Raw genomic sequence first — 25566 nt, 5'->3', positions numbered from 1 at the left:
ATTTTGGTGAATGTCCGCGAAAAACCCAGAAGTACCGGAATAGGTTACTTCTGGGTTTGCCACTCGCGCATGTGCAGAAGCGCTAAATTGCGCAGAAGCATAAACCGCTCCGCGTGTATGTGCAGAGCAGCACTTTGTCGAGCGTCCCTTTCGTGGAGCGTCCAGTGCTCCGGAACTGATCCCGGACTCAAAACAAGGTACCATTGTACCAGTTGGAAAAATAAAATGAGTGTGGGTGTATGGTGAATAGGGCTAGGCGATATATAATATATTATTCAAAACCGGTTTGAAGTCTATATCATTATATCAGTTTCATAATTTTTGACCCAGCAGTATACCACAAATCTCTCTCTCTCTCTCTCTCTCTCTCTCTCTCTGTGTGTGTGTGTGTGTGTGTACACATACATGCACTATGCAAAAATCACGATGCAAGAAAATCTTTATTTCAGAGATGGTGATACATTGCGATGTTGAAAACCAGATATTGCCCAGCTCAACTGTTTGCCTCTGCATACTTCCATCCTTATTTGAGACATTGTGATATATCATTATACAGTGGTACCTCAGAACTCGAATGTAGTCCGTTCCAGAAGACTGTTTGACTTCTGAAACGTTCGAGTTCCGAGGCGCAGCTTCCGATTGGCCAACAGCTCTGTTTTTGCACAGTGGAAGCCACATCGGACTTCCATGTTTCGAAGAACATTTGAAAACCAGAGCATTTCCAGGTTTTCGGCGTTTGGGAGCTGAACTGTTTGAGAATGGAGCCATTCGAGTTGTGAGGTACCACTGTATGATGATGTTTAGCTAGTGATATATCAAAACGTTGAAAACCAGATATCGCACAGGACTAGTGGGGAAGAGGAATGCCCTGAGTTAGGAGCTCTTTATAGCTTATATAATCCTGGAGGAGGTCATGCCTGCCTAGCAAGAACCCCTGCCTGGATTGTTCCTGTTAGGAGACGAGGATGCACTGAAAATCTTTTTTCAGGTTTCACTTGTTTGCTATAACTTATAATGCAGTGTAATATAATTGAGATATTTCTCCAATCTACATAGTGCCATCATTTACTTAAGGTGACAACTTGTTTATCTTTGTTCTGTTTCATTTTTAGTGGAAATAGATCTCTTTTTATACAAATCCCAAGGAAAATCCCCAATATATGTGGTTGTTTGGATCATAATTGATAATGGGTATTGCCTGCTGTTTAACCCTAGTATTTAAAAGCATGGTATATTAAGAAGAAAGGCTGCATTTCTTGCATGAGATTAGTCACTTTTTAGAAAGGAGTTACGTTGCCAGCATTGTTAGACTTGTGGCTGTTAAAATTATTTTGAGCTTTTCTGTACAATGAAAAATGTATTGAACAGACTGAGTATTCTGTAGAGAAGTTTTGCAAAGTAACAACTTCAGACATAAGCTACACCCAGTTTCTGTAGTAGGCTGCCTGCTATGCTGTATAATTCTGGGAGGTGGCACTAGTTACACGGAGCAGAGTGTACTCCTGGGAACTGGAAGTTGTTGGATGTGGTTTGTATTGCTTTCTTAGCATTGTTATGTCACACTACCCTGCTTTTTGTCTCTGGTACTAATTGAAGACCTAGGCTTTGATCCAGAGAGATGCTTTTTTGTGCAAGACAATAGCTGCTCATGCCTTTTTATATATAGAAGTGCAGACCATTGCATAAGCCAGGGGTCAGCAAACTTTTTCAGCAGGGGGCCGTTCCACTGTCCCTCAGACCTTGTGGGGGGCCGGACTATTTTTTTTTTTGGGGGGGGGGAGAAATGAATGAATTCCTATGCCCCACAAATAACCCAGAGATGCATTTTAAATAAAAGCACACATTCTACTCATGTAAAAACATGCTGATTTCCGGCCTGTCTGTGGGCCAGATTGAGGTGATTGGGCCGCATCAGGCCCCTGGGCCTTAGTTTGCCCACCCATGGCATAAGCCATTGCACTACATACATAGGCTGCATGTAAGATTATTACGGAAGCTACTTGTTCAAGGAAAATAGTTGCTCTGCATGCAGGACAGGTTTTCCAGTTTATACCCATAGCGGTATATGTAAGTGGTTTACAAATAAATAATATTCCAGGGCTGGTGACTTAAAACCCTTCTGTCACCACTTTCTATTTTATTTTTATCTATAATTTAATTTAAAAGCTAAGTCTTTTTGCATCCCATTGTTATTAAATGCTTGAGATGCATCTACTTTGGATACATAGTATTTTGAAAATGAATGGCTGATTAAGAAGATAGTATTAACAAGATTACATAATTGAGAGAGCACTGTTGTATCAAGCACACAATTATATCTGTTCACGGAAATATACGTGTAGCACCTACCTCTGCACGGATGTCTAGGAATTTGTGCTTTACTACATTGTGAAATGCAAATATGTATGTACTGTACCTTGTTACCCATGCTTGCTTAGATTGTCATGATTGTGATAGCTTCAGAAAGACTTTTAGCAGTCATAGGAATTACATGCAACTGCTTGCTTATGGATTCATAGGAATCCACATGCTGCTGCTTGCTATACCAAGAACACCTACATGTAGATAGTTATTTCACATCTCAACATATCTTAACCAGCCCTTCATAAAATATAAGTGTGTGGAATATGAATTATTATGGTATAGTCATAATTTTTTTATGAAAACTAGTTTTTATTCTACTTTGGTTAATATGTGCTAGTTTTCTGACATAGAGCTTCCCTATAAATTCCACATCATTTCTCTACTTGGCATTGTTCCTTATGGACAAAAATCAATCCAAAACTTTAAATTTATCAGGTATCTTTCAAACAGAATGGATTCTAATAAAAGAAGGAAGCAGTTGGTTCTAAGGGCAGAACCTTCACATGCTCTTTGCTGTGCAATGTTGGAGTTGGTTAGTGAATGTTGCTGATAACGCCACATACGGGACAGCTGCATATTCCTTCATTGCAGAGGGTTGGACTAGATCAGGGGTAGTCAACCTTTTTATACCTACCGCCCACTAATTCATCTTTCTTGATGATAAAATTTCCTTACCAGTGCTTGATGGAAGGAGGATTCAGCTTGTGCCATAGAACCCCCTACCACCCACCTAGAATCCTGAAACACCCGCTAGTGGATAGTAGGGACCATGTTGACAACCCCTGGACTAGATGATCAGGGTCTTTAAAATGGGGTTTAACTTCATTTTCATACTAGTCTTTTCCACATTTCCAAAACAGACTACCATGGGGAATTATGTCATCTTTGGAGATTTATTTGAATCTTTGCGCCCTGGCTTCTGCAATGAAGATCTTCAAGCTGGATGATGGTATACATGGTGATGGTATATAGTCACCCCTCCCCAATGTGCACACATCCCAGTTGTCCTTAGACTGATGGATCAGGGTAGATTATACTTCCCTTTAGCCCTGCAGTTGCTGGACAACTGGCAATTATAAAGCGGAGTGAAGTGTTCTTCTGGCAGAGAAGCCAGCATCATGCAGGTGGCTGAGCCAGGCTTGTCTTCCCTGTGTCATTACATTCTTCATGGAATGCATCAGTGGTTGTGGGACTGCAAAGGTTGGAAAGGTGTGACATGATAAATCCAGAAATCCAGTTCAGCTACAGCTTGATTACTAAGGATAGACCATTTGAAGTATACAACAATTTATTTTCTTGATCAAAACATCAGAGCATTTGCTTATTGCCAAACCCAGTAACTTTAGTTCAGAATCCCTTGTTAAATTTTAATGAATAATGTATATTTTCAGTTTTAGGGACAAATAATATTCTCCATTGTGGTTAGACTCCATGTAGCAGGGATGGGGACCTGTAGCCCTCCAGATGTTGTTGAACTCTCACCAGTTCCAGTTAATGTAATAGTCCAGCAACATTTGAAGGGCCATTTGTTGTCCATCCCTCCCATATAGTATGCTTCGTGCACCAGACATTTAGGATTATCTCATCTAGGCTTTGCTTCCTTGATATCATGGCTTTCTGGAAGATAGGAAAACAAACATTTCATTCTCCCAAATAAAATATTTGCATTAAGTATTTCAGATTTTGCTTTTGTTTTTGTTTTTTTATATTCTTTTTATTAAATTTCATTTGTCACAAAGGAAAAACAGAACCATTTAAAACAACAACTAAGAAAGAAAAAAGAAAGAATTACAAGTACTCATTAAATCCAGTACTTATTAAATCAAATAACAGAAAAAAGTGACGAAAAAAGCACCAAAGAAATGAAATAAAAATAAACTAATACATAACACATACTAGCTTTTGAAGCATGTTTACATTGATGAGCAGAATACTCCTTTAAAACACCTCACTAAACTGGATAATTTGAAACAAATGTTCCTTTCATTTGCAAGGAGTTACATTAGCTGTTTTCTTTGCATTCATATACAAGGTGTTGTTGTTTTTTTGTAGGGCCTACTTTGTTCCCACTAAAAGGACATAATTTATCACAGTTTTTTCTCCTGAGAAAGGGTATGAGAGTAGTTGTATCACATAGATCAAAATCGTGAGCCTCAACATTTGTTTTCCCAGCAGTCCATCTCTTTAATGGAAAAAATAGGAAATGACTTTAACGCTTGGACAATTTTTACAATTTAGAAGTGGGTATAATTTATTTTGCATTAGAATTTGGTTTTATTTATGTCTGTGTACAGATCTATGATCCATGTTCCCTAAATTTATAAGTTACTTCCACTATTATTCCAAAATTCTTATAATTCTAGTATTTATAAGTGATTTAGGGAGCCTCTCTGTTGCTTAATATGTTTATATTATTTAGCTTATAAAACCTTCTGAAAATGAAGCAGAGACTACCATCTTATTCCATAAGATATCGAAGTCACTGGAGTTTAGAATCCCGTCCTAGTTTCTCCTAGGTTTTTTTTTTAAAAAAATCTTGATGTTCCATTTGATTATGATTGTGTCTTATCCTGCTAAATTATTTCATCCATTAACTTTGGTTTTTAGTGCAGTTGATTTGTACATGAGACTCAGTCAATTAAGTACATCTTGATATCTATCAGTTTTAACTTAGAGTGAAACTGTGGTATAAAATAGTAACAGTCCAGTCTTGTACAGGATTACCCTGAAGCAAGTTTCACTAAGTTTAATGAGGCTTACTGCTGAGTAAATGTGCATAATTTTTTAAGCCCCATTTGCCTTATTTTTCCACTGTCTTTATTTCTAGTTTCAGTAGACAAGTTTTGAATTAGAGGCATATATGATCTTCTACTCATTCACTGTTGACTTGTTGATTTGTTTTTGTCAGCAGCTCCTCCTGACACAAGCATTACCGTATTTTTCGCTCTATAGGACGCACTTTTCCCCCTCCAAAAATGAAGGGGAAATGTGTGTGCGTCCTATGGGGCGAATGCAGGCTTTCGCTGAAGCCTGGAGAGCGATAGGGGTCGGTGCGCACCAACCCCTCTAGCTCTCCAGGCTTCAGGAAGCTATCCGCAAGCCTTGCAAGCCCGGTGGGAGTTCCCGCGGGCTCGCAAGTCTTGCAGGCAGCAGCCCAAAGCACGGGGCGCCCTCCGGAGGGTGCCCCGTGCTTCGTACAGGTGTCCGCAAGGCTTGCGGGCAGCAGCCTGCATCCCACAAGCTCGGGGGACAGCTCCGCCTTCCCGCTGTTCCCCGACCTGGTTTGGAGGCTGGCGCTGGGGAGAAGCGCACTTCTCCGCAGCGCCAGCCCCACAAGCTCGGGGGACAGTGGGGAGGCTGTCCCCCGATCTGGTTTGGATTCCCCGACCTGGTTTTGGGGGGGGGAAATAAAGGGGAAAATTTTTTCCTTTATCCCCCCCCCCCAAAAAAGTAGGTGCGTCCTATCGGCCGGTGTGCCCTATGGGACGAAAAATACGGTAATTCAGTTTTCCAAGGATTGACCTTGGCACAAGGAAGAGAAGTGATAGTATATCCCACATGGTCTTAGGCTTCTTATATTACACCAGTGGCATAGGACTCATAGGCACAGGGAGTCACATGCCACTGAGTTAACATAAGGACCAAGCATAGGAGAGATAACTGTGAGGTTCTGTTTTAAGAACCCACCAGGTCTTTGTCAGGAATCATGTAGCCCCGTTCCAACATACTTGAAGCCTGGGAATTTTTATCCCCAAAGGTAAAACCTGATGCAACTTTTAGGGATGATGATAGACCCTATCATTAGTGGACGAGATTCTAGTTGTGAATAAAGGAAAGCATTGTGAAATATATTCCTGTACATTTTTAAAAGCTTAGAATTAGCAGTGAATTCAAGCAGACTGTCTTTGATTAGACAAATTTATATACATATGCTTATTTCCTTTACTTGCTCCAGTTCTATTAACAGACTGTATTGGTTGACTCAGTGCTGAGCCATAAGAGTAGACAACCTTTATGGGTTGTTTTGTTTTTTTCTGCAGTCAAATGATGAAATTCATCACTGTGGTTTTGCTTGAAACGAGCAAATTGTCTTGGGAGATGAGTCCAGTAATTGACTTTCATCTTAAAGTGTGTGCAGAAATGATAAGCATGTTTGCAACATGCCTCTGGACAAAATTTTCAACTCCTGCTTTAGTCATAGGATATCCTTTTGGGTTATGAGTGTAGAAGTAGATGATTCACAGCTTGAGTTGTAGATTTTTAGTCCTTTTTTGAATTATAAATTGAAAAATACTGTTGAAGTTAGATAGAACCTTTTTGTATTTTCTCTTAAATGCATTAGAAATCCTTCCTGTTCATTTAATGCCAGAAACAATGTTTATGTAACTTTTCTGTTTGGCTTAACTGAAAGAAAATGATTTTCATTTTATAAACCTGCTTTAGTGTCAAAACCTTTTTCTGACCCTCTGTTATATAAATAGTAGTGTCAATATTGAGCAGTTAGTGTTAACATATGCTAAGAAATTTAGATGATTGCCCTGCTGTCACAAGGAAACTACCATAATAGAGATCCTTATTTAGTCATAAAATTGAAATGTTAGCATATTTTCTACTACAGACAATGCTTTTTCTCATTGTTTTATTTACCTTTCTTTGAAGGTTTCGGAATGAGTGGATCATGAGGAACATACTTTAGGGACTTGCCATAGTATGGCTGCTTCTCGATCTACTCGTGTCACAAGATCAACAGTAGGGTTAAATGGTTTGGATGAAAATTTTTGTGGCCGAACTTTAAGAAATCGTAGCATCGCTCATCCAGAGGAAGTTTCTTCTCTTCCACAAGTAAGATCAAGATCACCAAAGAAGAAACCAGAATCTCTGCAGACTCAAAAGGGAAATAACAGCGCACGAAGTAACGATGTGAAACAGCAAAGTTCTAGGGAATCATGGGTAAGCCCTCGAAAGAGGGGACTATCAGCTTCAGAAAAGGATAGTGTTGAGAAACAAATTGTGGACAATTGTGAGAAGAAACAAGGGGAACCTCATTCACCAGTTTTAAAGCGAGTTAAGCGCTGCCTGCGTTCAGAGGGACAAAACAGTTCAGAAGAAGTGTTGTCCTCTAAAACAGGGAAGGAACGATTGGAACGCAAGAGTTCAGTACCAGACAATGCTGCAGTCACTCCAGGAGCTAAACGAGCTTGTCGATGTCTTATATTGGACGATAGTGATAAAAGGGAAGTTAAAAAAGTGAATGCTTGTGCAGAAAGAATTAACAGTTTCTCAGTATCCGAAGAACTTGCAGGTTGTCAGACTGTCAATGGAGTTGATGGGAGAGGTCCAAATGCTGCAAAGTGTGACAACTGTCAGCCTGACGGGAATACTGCACAAAACAATGTTGTTTCCTGTTCATCTAAGGAAAAAGATGTTGCAGAAAATGGAAATGCATTGGCCCACTCATCATTTTTTCTCAACAGAAATAAAGAGGACAGTTTTGTTGACCACAGTGTGCCTTGCACAAATTCACAAGAACAGTTAACATTAGAGGACCACAAACAATTAAACAACTGCTTGCCTGAGGAAACTACTAATCAGGCACATGAGTCAGGTACGGGTACGGGGTCCTCTTCTGAAATCCAGTCACCTTTATTAAGGGATTCTGAGGAGGAAGTAGACGTGGTGGGTGATAGCAGTGCCTCAAAAGAACAGTCTGAAAAAACCAACAGCAACCTGGGCAATTGTCATGACACTACATCAGTCTCAGGTGAACCTGAACCATCAGTTTCTGTTTTGGACTGTGTTTCCACTCAAATTGCATCTGTGTCAGAACCTCAAGAACACAGATACACACTGAGAACATCACCATGGAGGGTGGGCGCAGCAAAAGGTAGCCCTACTAAACATAACTCTCCATGTAGAGAAAATGGACAGCTTGAGGAGAACAATCACAGTGCCGCTGAAACGAATGTAGAATCAAGTATTACCAATATCAATGGGTCTTCTGTAAACACAGATACTGTTCTGAATGAGAAAGAGAGAAGTTGTGATTCCGGGGAATATATAGATGAAGGACTAAGTAAACCACCCCCAGAGGCTAGACTTGTTACTGGATCCCTACCATCTGCCAAAGAGAGTGCCAATCTTCATGCTGTAGAAGAGGAAGAGGAAGAGCCTGATGTGTATTTCTTTGAATCAGATCATGTGGCATTGAAACACAACAAAGAGTATGTGTAACTATGGTAACCATGGATTCTGCTTTTTGTTTGTTATTCAAGCCCCTAGTTTTTCAAATATTATTACATCTGCCTTAGTGTAATTTCATTTAAATAATAGTTTTCTTTAGAATACACTTGAATTCTGCAAGAACTATGATTTAAGTATATTATTTTAGTGTGAGAATATAGCAGGAAGTTGACTTTAAGGCTGCAATCTTATATCTATCTAGAAGCAAGCCACATTGAACTCAATGGGTCTTATTGTTGAGTAGACATGTATACAATTGCAGTGTAAAACTTCATTGTTTTTGTTTTTGAAAGCTATTTCAGAATTAGACTTTTACATTTCAGGTTTTATTACAACGTTTGAGTGAAAACTTCATTTTATTAGTATGCTAAATACAATAGTCTGTAGAATAGTGATATTACTATACATAGCAGAGTGTATAAATTATCAGTGAGTTATGGCAGTTACATAGTATTGCAAAAGAGATTAGTTTATATATAAGCTTCAAATTAATTAACCTGGTTTACGTTGCTAACTTACTGTGTAGCAGTTTCTAAACTTACTGTCATCTGTAAAATCTAGTAATGTTGCATGGAATTCAGCATTGTGAATTTCAGTTTGCACAGATGAAACAATCCCTTCTCTCCTCTCCCTGTGCGCTGTTGGGGTTCTATGACTTCCACAAGTCAATTTTGGGATGCATGCAGTGGGGTGTAGAGAGGGGTGGGGGAGCCCCACTGCACAAGCAGAAGTCCCCATTTGTGCAAGCAGAAGTTCTGCTGATTAGGCTTCTTATATGAATCCCTCTCATAATAAAATCATATGGTTCATCAATTAGGTTTAATACATTATTAGCTGTATAAATATATTGCTTGTCATTTTGACAGGTGGAGGTTGGGAAGGTTTGTGAACTGCATATAACCTTCAAGGTATATAGATAGTGCTTTTCCATGTGAATCCTCAACACCTAAACATCCAGCAGTAAATTCATCTTAACCACCCCCCTGCCCACATTTGGCCATTGCTGGGTACAGGAGGCTAATGAAGTACTGTAGCAAAGTGTGGTAGGCTTTGTGGTCAAGATCAGTAGTGGCTTAGACAGTTGGTGTGGGCTGGGAGAGAGAAGTTCAGCTTCTGGATCTTAAATGATAGCCCCTGTATAATGGAGTAGTCAAATATGTAAATAACCCAAGACCTTATTTATGCAACAAGAAATATTAAGTTGATTTGGAGTATGTTAAGAATGTCTTCCTATTCTTGGAGTTAAACATTTTGTCAGTGTTTATTTAGTTGCATTCTGGGTACTGAATAGCTAAAGTATTAAAGGCCAGTTAAAAGGCTAATTTTCTGATGAACAGAGAAACATGATAATTTTCTAGCAGTAAATATGGTTTTGTACATTCAGTTGTAACTTTGGACATTGTGACGCAGAAGTAGCAGATGATTGTCTTTCATCTCTGGGATCAGTGACTGTACTATTACTTTTGGAGTCACATCACTTAAAATGGATGTTTTTACTGCTGGAATTAGATAATGTGCTTTGAATAAAAGCAATTGGATTAGAATAGTGTTTTTTCCCTGTTAACATTTTGTGGAAATAACTGCAATAACAACAATTGGCTGCAGTTTATTTTTCCTCATAAGAATTTGAAACATATTCACAGCTTGACCTTGTTTTTAAGTTACGTTTTCTGTAAATGGATGTTTCCCCACTGTGATCTTTTCTCAGTGAATGCATAATTTTGAAACGGAAATGAACTGCTGGAAGTCAGATGTGGACTGAAAGGTCATATCAAACCTTGTTTGTGTGCTAGAGATGTTTTAGTGGTTAACAGTTGTTGACAAAGTGAAGTTGGATTTATGTTTATTTTTTAAAAGAACAGTGTTGCACCTTACAAAAAACTTTAGTTTTTGTTTGGCACATGTTCAGTCAACACATAAAAGTTGAATATTTGTTCCAAGCCTAAAGCATTGCCTTTGGTGAAGCCGGTATTTGTATATCTGATGATTGTGCTGTCACCAAGCGATTTGCGGGTTTACCGGTATACCTTTTTCGTTGATGATTTTTTTTTTAATATCCCACTTTCCTCCCAGACTGGGATTGAAGGTGGTTTACACAAATTAAAGCAACACAGAAAAAAATATACCGGTAGAAAGCTAAAAACATATAAAAGATAATAGTTATCCCCCCGGTCTCCCAGAATGTGCAGAGAAATGAAGAGGGCACGGCAAAGAGAGACAAGTTGACAAAGCCTTAGGCTGCTGGGGAAGTAACCAGGGGAGGAGCCTTAGAGAGCAATGGGAAGGTGGGGACCTTTAGTCCTTGCAACTGCCTCATTGGGGCAAGGCCTCTTGGGCAGAGTAGCTGTGATCACTAGGCCTGTGCTGTTTTGCTTTATTTGAATATTGAACTAACTTTACTGACACCAGGTGGTTTATTGCTGACCTAATCCTTACTCCAGCTACTTTGAATTGTGTCCGAAAACAGACGAGTGCCTGGAAGTAGTCAGTGGAGTTATTATAACAAGGGAATCATATGTTCCCTATAACTGGCCCCTGTTAACCGCCTGGCTGCAGCTCTTTGGGCCATTTGGAGTTTATGAGCACTTTTCAAAGGCAGCCCCACGTAATCCAAACACGATGTAAATAAGGTGTGTGTCTTACTGTGGCCAGATCAGACATCTGCAGGAGTGGGTGTACCTGGTGCACTAGCTTTAACTGTGCAAATGCACTTCTGGCCACCTGGGCATCCAGGCTCAGGACAGAATCCAGAAGCACACCCACACTGAACCTGAGTTTTCAAGGGCAGTGTTACTCCATCCAGTACAGGCTGAATCCATATTCACTGTTCTGGCTTCCGACTGATCACGCGTACCTCTGTCTTGTCTAGATGAAGTTCCATTACTGATGGCACATCAGTTTATAACCAAGACAGTTTAAAACAGTGTCTCCAAATCCCATCCCATTAAGGTGGCCCAGGAGGGTCCAGCAGAACCAACTGGGACATACACTGGGAATTGGACAAGGGAAGTATGTCAAAAGCCGCCTCTGTCCTATAACTAGGCCTAAAACCAGATTGAAATTGATCTAGGTATTCCATCTCATCCAGAAACCCCTGGAGCCTGAGATGCCAGTACACTCTAATACCTTGCCCAGAAATGGGATATTGTTGAATTGTTTGAAAGGTTGGATAAATGGTAGCTGCTGCTTTTTAGAATGTTTCATAGATACATATGGATTAATATCTCATAGGCATCTCAGTAGGCACCTTTTATTTTAGCATTTAAACATTTGCTGAAAACTTTTCTATGTCACTAGGCTTAGAAAGACCATTAAGAATATATCTTTTGTAATAGGTGATTATCTGTGATTTTAATTTTTTATATGGTTTTTATTGTATTGATATAATTGTTGTAAACTGCTTTGATATTTTTTAATGAAATCACTATAGAAGTATTTTTTATACATAAATAATTTTTGGAATAGTTTGGTTACAACAGCTCTGGCTGCTCTGTAGAAGGCAAAAAGAATAAAATGTGTGTACTTTTTATGGCCAAATCCTTTTTTTCTGATTTTATTTCCTCTAGATGGAAAAAAGATGCTTTCTCCCCCCCCCCTTTTTTTTTTTTTTGTAAAAATAACTTTGTATGTGTGTATGTGTAAAGAATAGCAAACTGAAGAAGACTTGTTACTTCATTTCATTCTTGGATTAATTTCAAAGATTCCCCCTCCCAATAACCCCAACTTTAGAACACCCAATTGTGTGTGCCAGAATTCACTTTGAAACACATGAAGTAATAAAAAGGATAATGGTTTTAAACATGTTCAGAGTACTTTGTTTCTCATCAGTAAATGAACAAAATGCAATAACAGAACTAAATAATTTGGGAGGGCAGGATTCTCAGTTTGGGCCTAATGAAGCCAATCTTCTCATAGGCAAAAAGCTTTGGAATAAGTTATCTATCATGTGACTAATAATTACTGATTCTTATTCCACTTGTCTACTAAAAGTTCCCAAAGGCAAGTTCAACTTAGTTTGCTGACTAAACTGTTAAAAGACTAGAATAGCAAATATCTCATAAAATATGTTTCCTTGATCAACAGCCTGGTTTGGATGGTTATATATCTGCTCTCTGTATTCTGAATCATCCTCTAAATTTCTTTTAGTTCAGAGAGACCACTACACCTGGAATTGAGCTCTGCTCTTCACCAGCTCGTATAACTTTTAAACACCTTTTCCAGTTGTTCCTGTTTACAAGTGCTGGTGCTGGAGTGGAGCATTATTCCAGGGTTTGGGTCTAAATACCCAACTTCCTCCTGAGCAAAACTGACAGAATCACACCTGGACTTGAGCTCTCCTCCCAACCCAGCCTAGTCCAATTTGCAATGTTTCTTCAATAGACATGCATTTAACAGGGTTATTTTTCAGATAACCAGTAATGATTATCTGGAAAATACTGAAACTGATATATATTTACTAAATTTTGAAAACCGACTGCAGACAGAATGTTCTAGATTTTCTAACTATGGTTAGGAAATTATTGACGCCCCATTGGCTTCTACATACCTTTACCACTTGTGTGCAACTTCCCCTCACTTCTCTTTTCAGAATTACGTCTATACTGGTGTTAATTCTAACATCCCACTTCTAATCATGTGTATGCTTTTATCTCTTGTTTTGAGCTCTCCATGGTTGCTATTATCATGAATGCAACCTTAAACTGCACTATAGTCATATCTGAAAAGGGAATGAGGGAAGGGATTTGGGTGTGGAAGAAGATTGTGTGAGACGTGAATGAGCCTACTGGGAGCTTTCAGTCTCACAAACATGGTAAAGGGATCAGGAACACTATGTCTGTCCTGGTACCAGTGGTTTATCATCCTCTTAAAATGCTCCACAAATTGTATTTTCTGTTTTACTTTGCTGTCGTTGCTTATTCTCCAATCTGGGTTTTAAAGTGTGTTAAATAAATAATTAGTGTATACACAATTAATAATGTGATTCCACAGCAGGAAACAAAATAATTGCTTGAAATAGCAGAATCAACTAAAAATAATGAAACATTTCCCTTGAGATACAGGACGTGCCTTGTATAAACTTATGCAGGAGGTTCATGACTCTTATGTTCTAAGTGAGCCACCTCTGTGCTTTATCAGAACAAACACTAAATCTGTCACATTAGCCTGTTAGTATATTACAAAAGATGCTATGTTTGTTCCATTTTAAATTTATAATACGCTTGGTCTCATCATAAGAATAAAAATAGACATTCATATATTGCATTTTCAAAACAGGTTATACCCTAACTTCTGATTTATGAAGTATGAATATTTTAACAGTATAGAGTCTTATCTGAGCGCCGCACCCCATAATCGCCTTTGACTGGACTTAACTGTCCAGAGGTACTTTACCTTTTACCTTTACTCTGTTAGTTAATGTTGAATGAGGAGAATCTTACTTTTCTTGACTAGAGAAGCAAAGGTTTATAAAAATGGGCATTCAGTTCTGCCATTGATAAATTAACTTCATACTGTCAGTATGAAGAAAATTTTTGAAGCATTTACTTGTTGGAGATAGTGTTTAGCTTTCTTTTTATGGGTTTTTCATCTGCCATCTGTTTTCATGATGATACAGAAAAAAGACTTATTTAAATTTCCTGTTGTGATATTTCCCTACATAAATACATGAATCAGAAAGTAAAGCATAGAATTCAGTTGTGCTGCTGATAATATAGCAGTAGTTTTATGAGTCCATGCAATTTCATAGCAGTCCTTACATATGTATGGTTCTTTTTTGGTGTTGGCAGGATTTTGATTCTCGTAAGAAAAAAGGCAGTTGTAATGAGTTAAGTATTTTGTAATTTAAACTTTGTTTCAGTTGCATTAGTATTTAATCGTTATGTGAGCCACCTGTGGCAGATGTGTGGTAGAATGGTATAATATATATGTATTCAAAATAATGTTTTGAGATTAAGTTTGTTAGCTTTTGTGTTGGCAAAAAAGTTAATTGTGTTACAGTTGTAAGATTGGAAACCTTGCCTAGGATGAAAAAAAGAATTTTATTTAGAATACTAATGAGGTTACTAGTATTCAATACTTACCATATGCTTGTGTGAATGTATATTTGGGGTGGATCCAGAGATATACCCGTGGGTGAGGTGGAAAGTGACTTTTCCACCCCATCCTCTCCCAGACAGTCTTCTGAAAAGGCCTCTCACTTCCTTTGCTGAATGGGGTTAGATGTGGCATGGGAGACGAAGGGGAAAGATTGTGGAAAATCTCTGCTCACAGAGATGCTTTCACACTTTTCTGCAATCTTCCTCTTCTGCCGCACCACACTGGGGATCACTTAGGGGTTCTCCATATGTGGTAATCACTGCAGGGGGACCTCTAATTTTTTGTTAATCTCAATGGTTCATCAACCAGCAGGCAGGCTGGTTGATCTTTGCAATACACGCCCAATGCCTATGCTGAAACAGTTGCATCTGTAATCATTAAAGTTGTGGCCTAATTTGAATCCAGCATGTGTTTCCTGTTCCCTTTCTTTTGTCTGTGCACTCCACCTCTGCCTCAGTGTGCCTGGGCCCACAAAACAGTAGATAGCAGTGTAAGAACATTTTAAAGGAAGCACTGTGGCAATAAATAGTTCAGGAGTCCCCTGGCTCATGTATGAGTGCCTACTAGTTATGTGCTTCTGTGTAGATTCAGCTGTCTTCTTTGGTTCTAGGAAGTAAACACATTTTCCATCTGCCCTTGGGGCAATCTGAAATTATTAGTATAATGTGAATGACTAATTATAAACAGATTTTAATTATTTGGACTGACGGATTGCTTTATAAAAATAAAGTTGCATGATAGACTGCTTAACCCACAGCAGCTTAAATATAAATCGCATAAAATAGTTTATTAAACTAAGTCAGCGGAGAAACTAATTCTTCTACTGCAAACTATGTTGGAATTTTTACTGTAAAAAAAGGACTATATGATCTTTCAAATATTTAGAAGGCAAAGACTTAAAAATGCAAAACATATGTCAAATCTTTACTAGTTCATTTCATGGGTTGTTAGACCTGAGAACTGTGGTATTGCTCATAACAAGCAATCATAGAAGACGGTGTTACTTCTAAGATTGCTTTCAGAATCCCTGTGTGCAAAACCCCTGTGCAAATATTAGTGAGTAACTAATTCACTATGCATGTAGAGAAGCTGTGCATGAATTCCCATATAGACCTTGTCAGACAGTAGTTTCCGTAAGGATTGAACCTTATATGGAAATCCAGAACTGGCTATTTTTTGCGTTCTTTTCTTAGTCCCCTCTTCTTATTCTTCTGTGTCCAATGTGATAATGAGGCATATCCTACATTCAGACAACTTCAGGATCTCCCATTAGTGATTCACTTTTTCCTTTCCTGTTGACTGCTCTCGCTATGGAAGGAAGTGAATGCCTATACTAGGAATTCATCCAGTTATTTAAATTAACTACCCTTGGCAAAGACTTGCCCAGTAGCTTGTCTGGGAAAGCCATTCAAATGTCAGCCTATTTCTTCTCACATGAGATAGAAATCAAATTGTTGCATAAAACATTTCTAGCTGGACGCACTTCATGTTTATCTAGCTACAATGAACACACTAAGATTCCTGAGTATTCAGCCTAAGATGTAAATATATTGGGGTTTTTTTCAATAGTAATGGGAAAATATTCCAATTTTGCACCATTAGGTATGTATTCCTTGTTGGGTTTGTTTTATCATATGCTTAGACAATTATATATAGGAACAATTATGCACATTTAAGTTTCTTTTCCTGTTGCTTCAGTGTCGTAATTATTCAGGCCCGCCCACACAGGAGTTGTATATGTTTGTATAAACTATAAAAAGCAGGTACCCTCTGTGAATATGTATTTGCAAGGCTTGTTGTCTAACATATTGTTAGAAAAACATTTATCCTCTTGGGATTTGTGCCTATTAAGCCAGTTAAGTACTGCTTTTATTAATGTGCTTAATAGTATCGCTAAGCAAAAACAATGCTTTCCGTCTGCTAAAAATAAATAAATCCTGTGAACATGTATGAACTCCTAAGATGTCTATGCAAAAGAATTATTCTTTCTGTGAGACAGCAGTGTAAGCAAGAACTCATTATTTATGCTTTAGGAAATAATAATAATAATAATAATAATAATAATAATAATAATAATAATAATAATAATAATAATTTATTTATACCCTGCCCATCTGGCTGGGTTTCCCCAGCCACTCTGGGCGGCTTCCAACAAAATATTAAAAATACAATAAAGCATCAAACATTTAAAACTTTCCTAAATAGGTCTGCCTTCAGATGTCTTCTAAAAGTCAGATAGTTGTTTATTTCCTTGACATCTGATGGGAAGGCATTCCACAGGGCGGGCGCCACTACCAAGAAGGCCCTCTGCTTGGTTCCCTGTAACCTCACTTCTTGCAGTGAGAGAACCGCCAGAAGGTCGTTGGAGTTGGACCTCAGTGTCCGGGCTGACACATGTCAGAATTCTGCATTTGTGTGGGTGTGAACACATATACTCACAATAATACTGAAGATACAAACCATTAATGATGCAGATAGGAAGGAACTTGAGGCATGTCTTTGGTAAGACAAAGCAAAAGAAATAAGATATAATAGCTTTCAGTATAAATAAGATATCAACATGAATTGCATCACTGAAAAGTGAACTATACCATCCATGCAAATGTGTATAACAGAGCCTTGGCTCTGTCCTGAGGCTGCTTTATCATTAAAAGAAATACAAACAGTGGACTGAGACCTGCAGTAGACCTTGGACCGCTTTCAGATGGGGCTCAGTCCACAGCCTGCCCAGTGCCTGCTCACTTAGTCTGCCTCACCCCCTAGCTATGCCAAAACCTTTTGCCAGGCAAGATTTTGTGGTATATTTGTGGTAGTTGGGGAAAATTAACTTTGATTAACCTCATTGACTACAGTAGATAGATAGATCGATAGATACTTCCTTTGTCCAGGTATCAGGGTGATACTAGTCTAGTATGTTGGAACCATATTTATAGTGGTAGGTAGAAATATACTGTGCAGCAAGAAGAAAAAGTCATTGTTTTGTGGCTTACTCAGCATCCAGTTTTTTATACTTGTTATGTGTTTTTGCTGACATTTCTATAAAGCAGTCAATCCTACCACTATTTCAGATTAAAAGAACGTCTGACACACATTCTATTGGTGCACTTAAAAAATTACTTTTAATATATGCAGTCCTGTTTACAATAATATGCTTTGTTTGAGTCTTTCAGATAAGTGTGCTGGGTGCTGAGGTTTTGGGGTTTCCCCCCTCCTTTTGCTTTGGTTATTGTGCATAGAAATCTGTAGTGAGTTGTTTCCCTTTGTCTCTGTAGTTATCAGAGACTGTTACAGACGATTGCGGTACTCGAGGCTCAGCGCACTCAAGCAGTTCAAGATCTTGAGAGTTTAGGCAGACACCAGAGAGAAGCGCTGAAAGATCCCATTGGATTTGTGGAAAGTCTCCAAAAGAAGGTATTGCAGTGGGAATTTTTAAGCACCCCTGAGAGATGTTTGATAACGAATAATTCATCTCCTGCAGACAAGTGCGTGTAAATGGTAGAATTAGGGGAAAACATGGTCTTTCTATAAGACACAGGCAATTAGAGCTTCTTGAGTCTGTTACCTTCTCAAATACATTGTTTGTTCAAAACTGTGCTTGTGAAGATTTTGTAATGAGGTTGTAATGTTGGTTGAGGGCCTGTCAGATCTAATAGGTAAGGGCAAGAGTTTCCATTCTTCCCTTAACTTGTCTTTTCCCCAATTCCCCACTTGGGGTTGGTTCTTCCGATTCAGGGCCTCCAATGCACTCAGGTAGCCGAGGTATGAAATGTGCCCAACTCCCAATTTGTTTGGCAGTTTCAATTAAGCTGTCTATAAAAGCCACCACTCTCCGTAACTGAGGGGCAGAGGCAGCCATTTCTCCTGACTTTAAACCTCCTTTAACCATCAATGACATGTTCAGTGGCCTCCATATCCTTTCATGCTATAGACAGCGCCAATGCTTCTTGTTGTTGGGTTTTTTAATGGCCCCTTAACATCCCAGCTACAAATCACCCAGGGGTGACACTGAAACATTGTGGTACAAAATGGAGTTTATGCCCTCTCCTACATCCATGTCCCTCTCTAGGTAGCTTTCAGTGTAAACTGAGCCCTTCACTCTTGATCTTATGAAGCCCTCTTACAGCCTGGGCACACTAAGGTCAAAAAGCGTAGGAGGCCAGAGGCATGTTTGCTGGCCCTTATTCCTCTACTCTTGACCTTGTGTTTAGCACACTGATCTGCAGTGAATTTGCAGAAATGTTCAGCTGAATGTGCTTAGAAGCCTTCCCCCAACCAGGAACTCAATATTATCAGGGTTCCCGATTGTAAGGTTCCTGAATAGAAGCCCCTTACAGACTTCTGTGCTAAAGGCTAAAAGGACAAGTGTGGTGGGAATGGGCATTCTTGACATGGTTCAGGATTTTGGGGTAATGGTTGGTACAGACACCTAGTCTCTTCCTGCTCCCCTTGCCCTCACATATTTAAACTGAACATTTGAAGAAGGCTTCTCATGGCAAAATTTCTGCAGAGAAAAACACAACATCTCCATGTGACCAGGTGTTCATGCATAGAATTTGGTTCACACTGAAAGCTGCCTGCAGGTGGGGAATAGGTTTGCATGCTCACACTAATGTCCCACCACACTGTTTTAGGGTCATTTGCCACTCCTAGATGAATGTATGCTGCAGCTTTGTAACTCCTCTTGCTTGTCATTGACAGTTAATTTACTTCTGATTTTGCAGAGAAAGTTTAGATGTCCTAGCAAAGAGAACTAGCAATTGAGCTGTATGATGCAGTCATGAGAAAGCAGAAGTGTCAGTTTCAGGCCAGTCTGTAGATGTTTTTGTGGAACATACTGCCATTGATTACAATTGAATTATTAAGGGAAGAGCATATAGTGAGTGAGTTGTAGGGGGAAATATCCACACACATTCTGAAGATGTTTTTGACCAACTGTGGTATGTTCTTTAATTTCTATTTCCTGGTCTTCTCCCTGTCTCTCTTAATATGCTATATTTGCGCACAGACTAAAATTTGATGGGAAATCATACTTTCTATTTAGCTAACAAAAGACAGTAAGAGGAGATGACTGTCACTGTTTTAAACATGATCTCCAACAAGCCATCATTTCCCATTCCCCTACATATTTTATACGCTTTCCTGTGTATTACTGTTGGATGAGTTCCTTTTAAAATGTGGAAATACAGTAAAACATGGGTTACTTTAAAACAGGCTCATATTAGTTTCATATTGCATCATTTGAAAGTGTGCTTTGTGTGTATTTGTGAACTCTTTTCTTCATAATTTTGACTTTTTCAGGTTGATGTAGGGCTTCCATATCCACAGAGAGTTGTTCAGCTGCCAGATATATCCTGGGACCAATATACTACAAGCCTTGGGAATTTTGAAAGAGAATTCAAAAACCGAAAGCGTAACAGTAGACGAGCAAAACTTATTTTTGATAAAGGTAAGTAAATAACTATGTCATGGTGGTGGGGCACTCTAATGCTCTTTAATAATTATTTTCTATTATTTTCAGTAGGTTTACCTGTAAGACCAAAAAGTCCTTTGGATCTCAGAAAGGATGGAGAGGCCACTTCATACTCTGTCTTGCCTTTCAGTGATTGTCCAGAAGCTTCAGCACACAACCGTCCGCAGGTAAATACTACCAAAAATAAGACAGAAGCTATTTTCAGGATTTTATAAAACAGCATTTTTGATAGTTATAATGAATTCAAAGGCACCAGTTTCAAATACCTGCCCATTGGGAATATTTATTTTAATGTGAAAAATTAGATGATTTGCTTAGTCATTCATTGAGTAAACTCTGGTTTTGTTTGAATTAAATCCAGTTAAATGAACTTCTCTAAAGTCTTGTCCCATGTTATGTACTGTATTTAAGCAGATGATAAGAGGGCGACTTTGTGATGAGACCAAACCTGAAACTTTTAATCAGCTGTGGAGTACAGAAGAACAGGTAATGGAAAACGAGGCTAGCAGAATCATACAATTCTATAATGTTCATTTGGTTTTTGCATTGTATTCCCCACCCCTGCCCACCCCCATTAATGAATAAGTGGAGCTCTCTTCTGTGAAACATTAATTGGTATTTATGACCTACTTTGTGATTGCTTCAGAAAAAGCTTGAATTACTACTCCTGAAGTATCCACCAGAAGAAATAGAATCTCGACGATGGCAGAAAATAGCTGATGAACTGGGAAACAGAACTGCGAAGCAGGTAATGGGGAGTAACACTTGTTTGAGGTCTGTGCAGTCCAACAGGTGGGTTCTGTGCCTGTGTAAAACAAACCAGAGAACTAGGGGTGGATATCCAATTCCTGGTGCAGAAGCTTCAAGAAGTGCAACAGGTTCCTTCCTGCTCAGTTCTCTTCTCATTGCCCCAACAGACTCTCATCTATTGCTTTTGCTAAGAGTTGGTGTCATTGGTTATACAATTTCTTCTGGAGTGGTGAGAAGAATAGCAGTGGGTGGCAATCAATTTTATCTATTCAAATTATCAATGTGTCTCTTCCCAGTAATGAGCTACTATCAAAGCTAAACCTTACCAGAGTTATTTCATATGAATAGCACAGAGGCTTCAGAATTATATTCCAATATAATGTCCACTGAGAACCTAGTTTTTGAACACCAGTATTATTAGTTTGTTGTTCTTTCCATTTAATTAATGAATTAGTAGGTATTAGTAAGAAAACTCTGGTCCTAACCCTTCGCTGCCTTGGGGGATATCTTCAGGAGAAGAAAAGGGTAAGGAGTGAACCCTACGCAAATCCCTAAGATGGAGAGCACTTTATACACCTTTTTCCAACAACAACTGCAGCCAAGCTGGTGCCAAACACATTGCCCTGCATTCCTTTGGATCACATATGCCAAGGGAGGTGGATCCTGTTATCTGAGCAGGACCTCTATGCACACTGCTCTGGCTTGCGCCCCAGAGAGGTCACTTAGGTGCTGCTAATGCAGCAGTTTTACTTCATCCCTGGAGGTGTACTCCATTGTCTCATGAGACTGACAGATGCCAACAAGTTAGGTATGCTGTCAGTGGCAAGCATTGCCCCCCCCCAAATAATCCTTTAATGGTACCAGCTCTCTAGTAAACTTTGTCTGCAAAGTACATGAAAAATGGCAAATTTCAGATTTCCGTGTTGTTGCATTGCACCTAGAGTAAAATTATAAATGTGTGAAAAGGATTTTTATCCTAGACTAAAAAAAATCCAGGGATGCGGGTGGTGCTGTGGGTTAAACCACGGAGCCTAGGACTTGCTGATCAGAAGGTCGGCGGTTCAAATCCCCGCAACGGGGTGAGCTCCCGTTGCTCGGTCTCTGCTCCTGCCAGCCTAGCAGTTCGAAAGCACGTCAAAGTTCAAGTAGATAAATAGGTACCGCTCTGGCGGGAAGATAAATGGCATTTCCGTGTGCTGCTCTAGTTCACCTAAAGTGGCTTCGTCATGCTGGACACATGATCTGGAAGCTGTATGCCGGCTCCCTCGGCCAATAAAGCGAGATGAGCTCTACAACCCCAGAGCCGGCCACGACTGGACCTAATGGTCAGGGGTCCTTTTACCTTTACCTTTACTAAAAAAATCCATTTATCTCCTTTGATTAAAGTTAGAGTTGACTCCATACCACTAAATCACAATAAAGATGATCTCCCAGAGTTTATGTTGTAGTTTGAAGGCACATCTAGAATATTTTTTTATTTGAAATGTGCATTTTCCTCACTTACTCATTTATTAAATTTCTATACCTTTCTCAAAAAAGAAGCCCCAAAGCCCACATTTTGCTGATGATCAAAGTACAATTTAATAGTACTTACCATATTTTCTCTTTGTAACCACATTCACAACTAAGAGGCAACCAATAATGCCCTATGATATGAATGCAATGTAGCATTATTTCTAGTCCTTACCCCTTAAGATACTTTATATGTCCTAGATCTTTTCCTGGCCACAATGCATTCATTAAATAGGTTTCCTCGTAATCTGAAAATATTGGTATCCTATTAAATAGGAATTTAGAGAGAATATTTCATATTTTAAATAATCCTGAATTGAATTGTTCTGATCTTGTTGAAGGGAGGACAGAATGAAAAATACAGTGGTGCCTCGCAAGACGAAAATAATCTGTTCCGCGAGTCTCTTCGTCTAGCGGTTTTTTCGTCTTGCGAAGCATCCCTATTAGCGGATTAGCGCTATTAGCGGCTTAGCGGCTTAGAAAAAGGGGGGGGGGAAGGGAAAAAACTCGCAAGACGTTTTCGTCTTGCGAAACAAGCCCATAGGGAAATTTGTCTTGCGAAGCGCCTCGAAAAACGGAAAACCCTTTCGTCTAGCGGGTTTTTCGTCTTGCGAGGCATTCGTCTTGCGGGGCACCACTGTAATCTGTAACCTCTTACTTTGCTAATTTAGCAAATTAAAAAGCTTTATTCCATAACTTTTTGGTATCTGTGGCTCTGTATTTTCACTATTTAATTGCTTTTATTCACCAGCAATATTGGGCAGATATCGCGGAAAATGGAGGTGACACTGTCTTTATACAAGTTATAGACAAAATTAAGTAGGGGATTAGGGAGGAGGAGTAGAAGCAATCTGGGAAAGTGAGTGACAAGTGGGCAATCAGAACTGTGGAAGGGCCTTGCAAATGAAGCTGTTCTTGATGATGGATTTGAAGAGGAGTGCGAAGTGTTCTTATGAATAGGGAAGAGGGCAGGGCTTTAAGTGTATGTAGCAGCATGGCAGCTAGGAACTTATGAGTGACACATTTGTAAAGTAGATAATGTTCACTATGTCTCTGTTAAATGTTTAAGGTAACATTACCAGCTGTCACCCATCTCTCATGTTTTTACCTTTTTAAATACAAAACATAGCTTACTAATTGGTATTAATGTTTATAATTAGTGCCCATATGTATTTTAAAAAATCTGTTTCCACTCTTTCAGGTTGCCAGCAGAGTGCAAAAGTATTTTATAAAACTGACTAAGGCTGGTATTCCAGTTCCAGGCAGAACTCCAAATTTGTATTTTTACTCCAAAAAGGTAATTGCTAGAATATTTCACATCTGTTTCTGGCGTTTAGATAAAAATACATTTGTGGAAAACATAAATGGTACTTTATCAGCACATTTTACTTGTTTGTTTGTTTGCTTGCTTGCTTGCTTGCTTGCTTGCTTGCTTTGGAAGAAATTTTCAGAAAGAGTAGCCTCTCCATAGTGGTCAAAGACTGCCAAATTTCAGACTGGTCTAGGGGCTTTTGTGCTGGACACCATTTTATTATGATTAAAAAACAAAACCCCAAACATCAATAACTCTTTTTTTGAGGGGGGGGAATTAGATGCAATCTGGAGACAAGATCGCCCCTTTTAAAGGCATGAATCATGCCAAATTTCAGAAGGATACTTTCAGAGGTATCGCACAATGTCAGCCATTACAGTTGTGGCAGATGGCTTAAAAAAGGAATCACTTCACCTTACCTAGTGTTTTGTGGACAATTAGGCTGAAATTTACAGACATAGAGGTGTGCTGGTGCAAGAAATCCACCAAATTGCGGACAAATAGAACCAGGGAATTTTCGGAGTTAATCTGGGGGGATTAATTTTCCAGATTGACTTATTCCCTAGTGGTATAGAAGCAGAGGACTGGGAAATTTTCAACGGTGTGTCACCAGTATGCTGTGTCTTCACATTAAACCATAGTTTGTTTAAGAGATAATGGTTTAAAGCGCACTGTTGTATGTCTTGTTCATGTGTGTAATAAAACTGTACCATTCCAACACAAATTTATCCATGGCATTTTTTCTTTCCCCACCTTGCTGTTTTTAGTTTACTTGTATTTGGTTTTTCCTTTCAATCCCTTCCCAAAATCTGATGATCACCAACCTGGCTGCTACCATAAATATCCAATGAATGGTTTAAAGTGGACATTCAGTGGAATATCAGAGCAGCAGATCCACAGTTTCATACCATTCCCAGCCAGGGTAGAAGGCGGAGGCCTTTTCCTCACCTTCTGGTGCTCCACCTCTAGGCTAGTATGACTTAGAGGCCCTTTCTTCTGTGGATTTGTGGAGCTTTGGGTCCTACACAGTGGCATTATCCCTTCTTCGTTACTTAAATTCTGTTTTAAACCGGTTATTAAAGCACCCTGCTTGCATTGGTTCTGAAGAGCCTTGTTGATCGCTTACACAAATCGTTTTATTTGTGCGATTTTGTAAGTAGGAAAGCGGGAGTGTTCTATTTCACTTAATTACTTAATCAGATTTTCAGCCAGTTTTTGGCAAAAAATTTCTTGTTTTCAGAATTCATCAGTGTTTTGACCATATGTTGTAATAATGTCTTTATAATGAAAATTAGAAGTAATGTGGTGGTTCTTTTTCACTGCATTTCAAACAGCATTTGTTTGTTGTACTCGTCAGCAGTTTGATGTGTATCTAAATTGCCTGTGAATGTCCACAGAAGTGGGCCGAAAGACGGCGAGGATGCCTTTTCCTGATGAGTATTCAATTCATGTTGAATCTGGTTTGGGGGAAGCACATCAAAATGCAATATTTAACAAGAAACTACATGATAGATATGGATTGTGGCTAACGCTGTTTGTATACAGCTTCCCAAACCAATGGTGAGAACACATTGGATACTGTTAAAATGTTACGATGGTGGTTTCTTAATACCATTTCATAGATGGTGTGTTCTTCTGTTGTAGTCCTCCAGCAGAAGGCAACATCCTCTGAATAAACATCTCTTCAAGCCCTCAACTTTCATGACATCCCATGAACCTCCCGTGTATATGGACGAAGATGATGACAGATCAAGTTTTCATAGTCATTTAGGCAATGCAGCAGAGGAGGAATCATCGGTATATTTTTTATTCTAAGTAGATG

The 25566-nt window shown here is 39.0% G+C and overlaps 1 protein-coding gene across 7 annotated transcripts in view; it reads left to right on the top strand.

Moving 5' to 3' along the window:
- Window positions 1–25566, top strand: part of ZZZ3 (zinc finger ZZ-type containing 3) — a 42796-nt gene that overhangs the window by 11415 nt on the left and 5815 nt on the right. For 4 of the 7 annotated variants that reach the window (XM_079982567.1, XM_079982565.1, XM_079982566.1 and 1 more), the window contains 8 exons: window positions 7024–8585; window positions 17973–18111; window positions 19999–20146; window positions 20219–20337; window positions 20582–20656; window positions 20817–20918; window positions 23634–23729; window positions 25389–25541. In XM_079982567.1, the coding sequence (XP_079838693.1) occupies window positions 7075–8585; window positions 17973–18111; window positions 19999–20146; window positions 20219–20337; window positions 20582–20656; window positions 20817–20918; window positions 23634–23729; window positions 25389–25541 (2343 nt within the window). In that variant the 5' untranslated portion in view covers window positions 7024–7074. The remainder of the gene's footprint in view (window positions 1–7023; window positions 8586–17972; window positions 18112–19998; window positions 20147–20218; window positions 20338–20581; window positions 20657–20816; window positions 20919–23633; window positions 23730–25388; window positions 25542–25566) is intronic. The other 3 variants (XM_079982571.1, XM_079982570.1, XM_079982569.1) reach the window with 3 other exon arrangements.

The sequence above is a fragment of the Podarcis cretensis genome, assembly GCF_951804945.1.
Source record: "Podarcis cretensis genome assembly, chromosome: 6".
NCBI lineage: Eukaryota > Metazoa > Chordata > Lepidosauria > Squamata > Lacertidae > Podarcis > Podarcis cretensis.
Note: the sequence above shows the minus strand (reverse complement) of the source record. Positions and strands in the feature narration are given on the sequence as shown.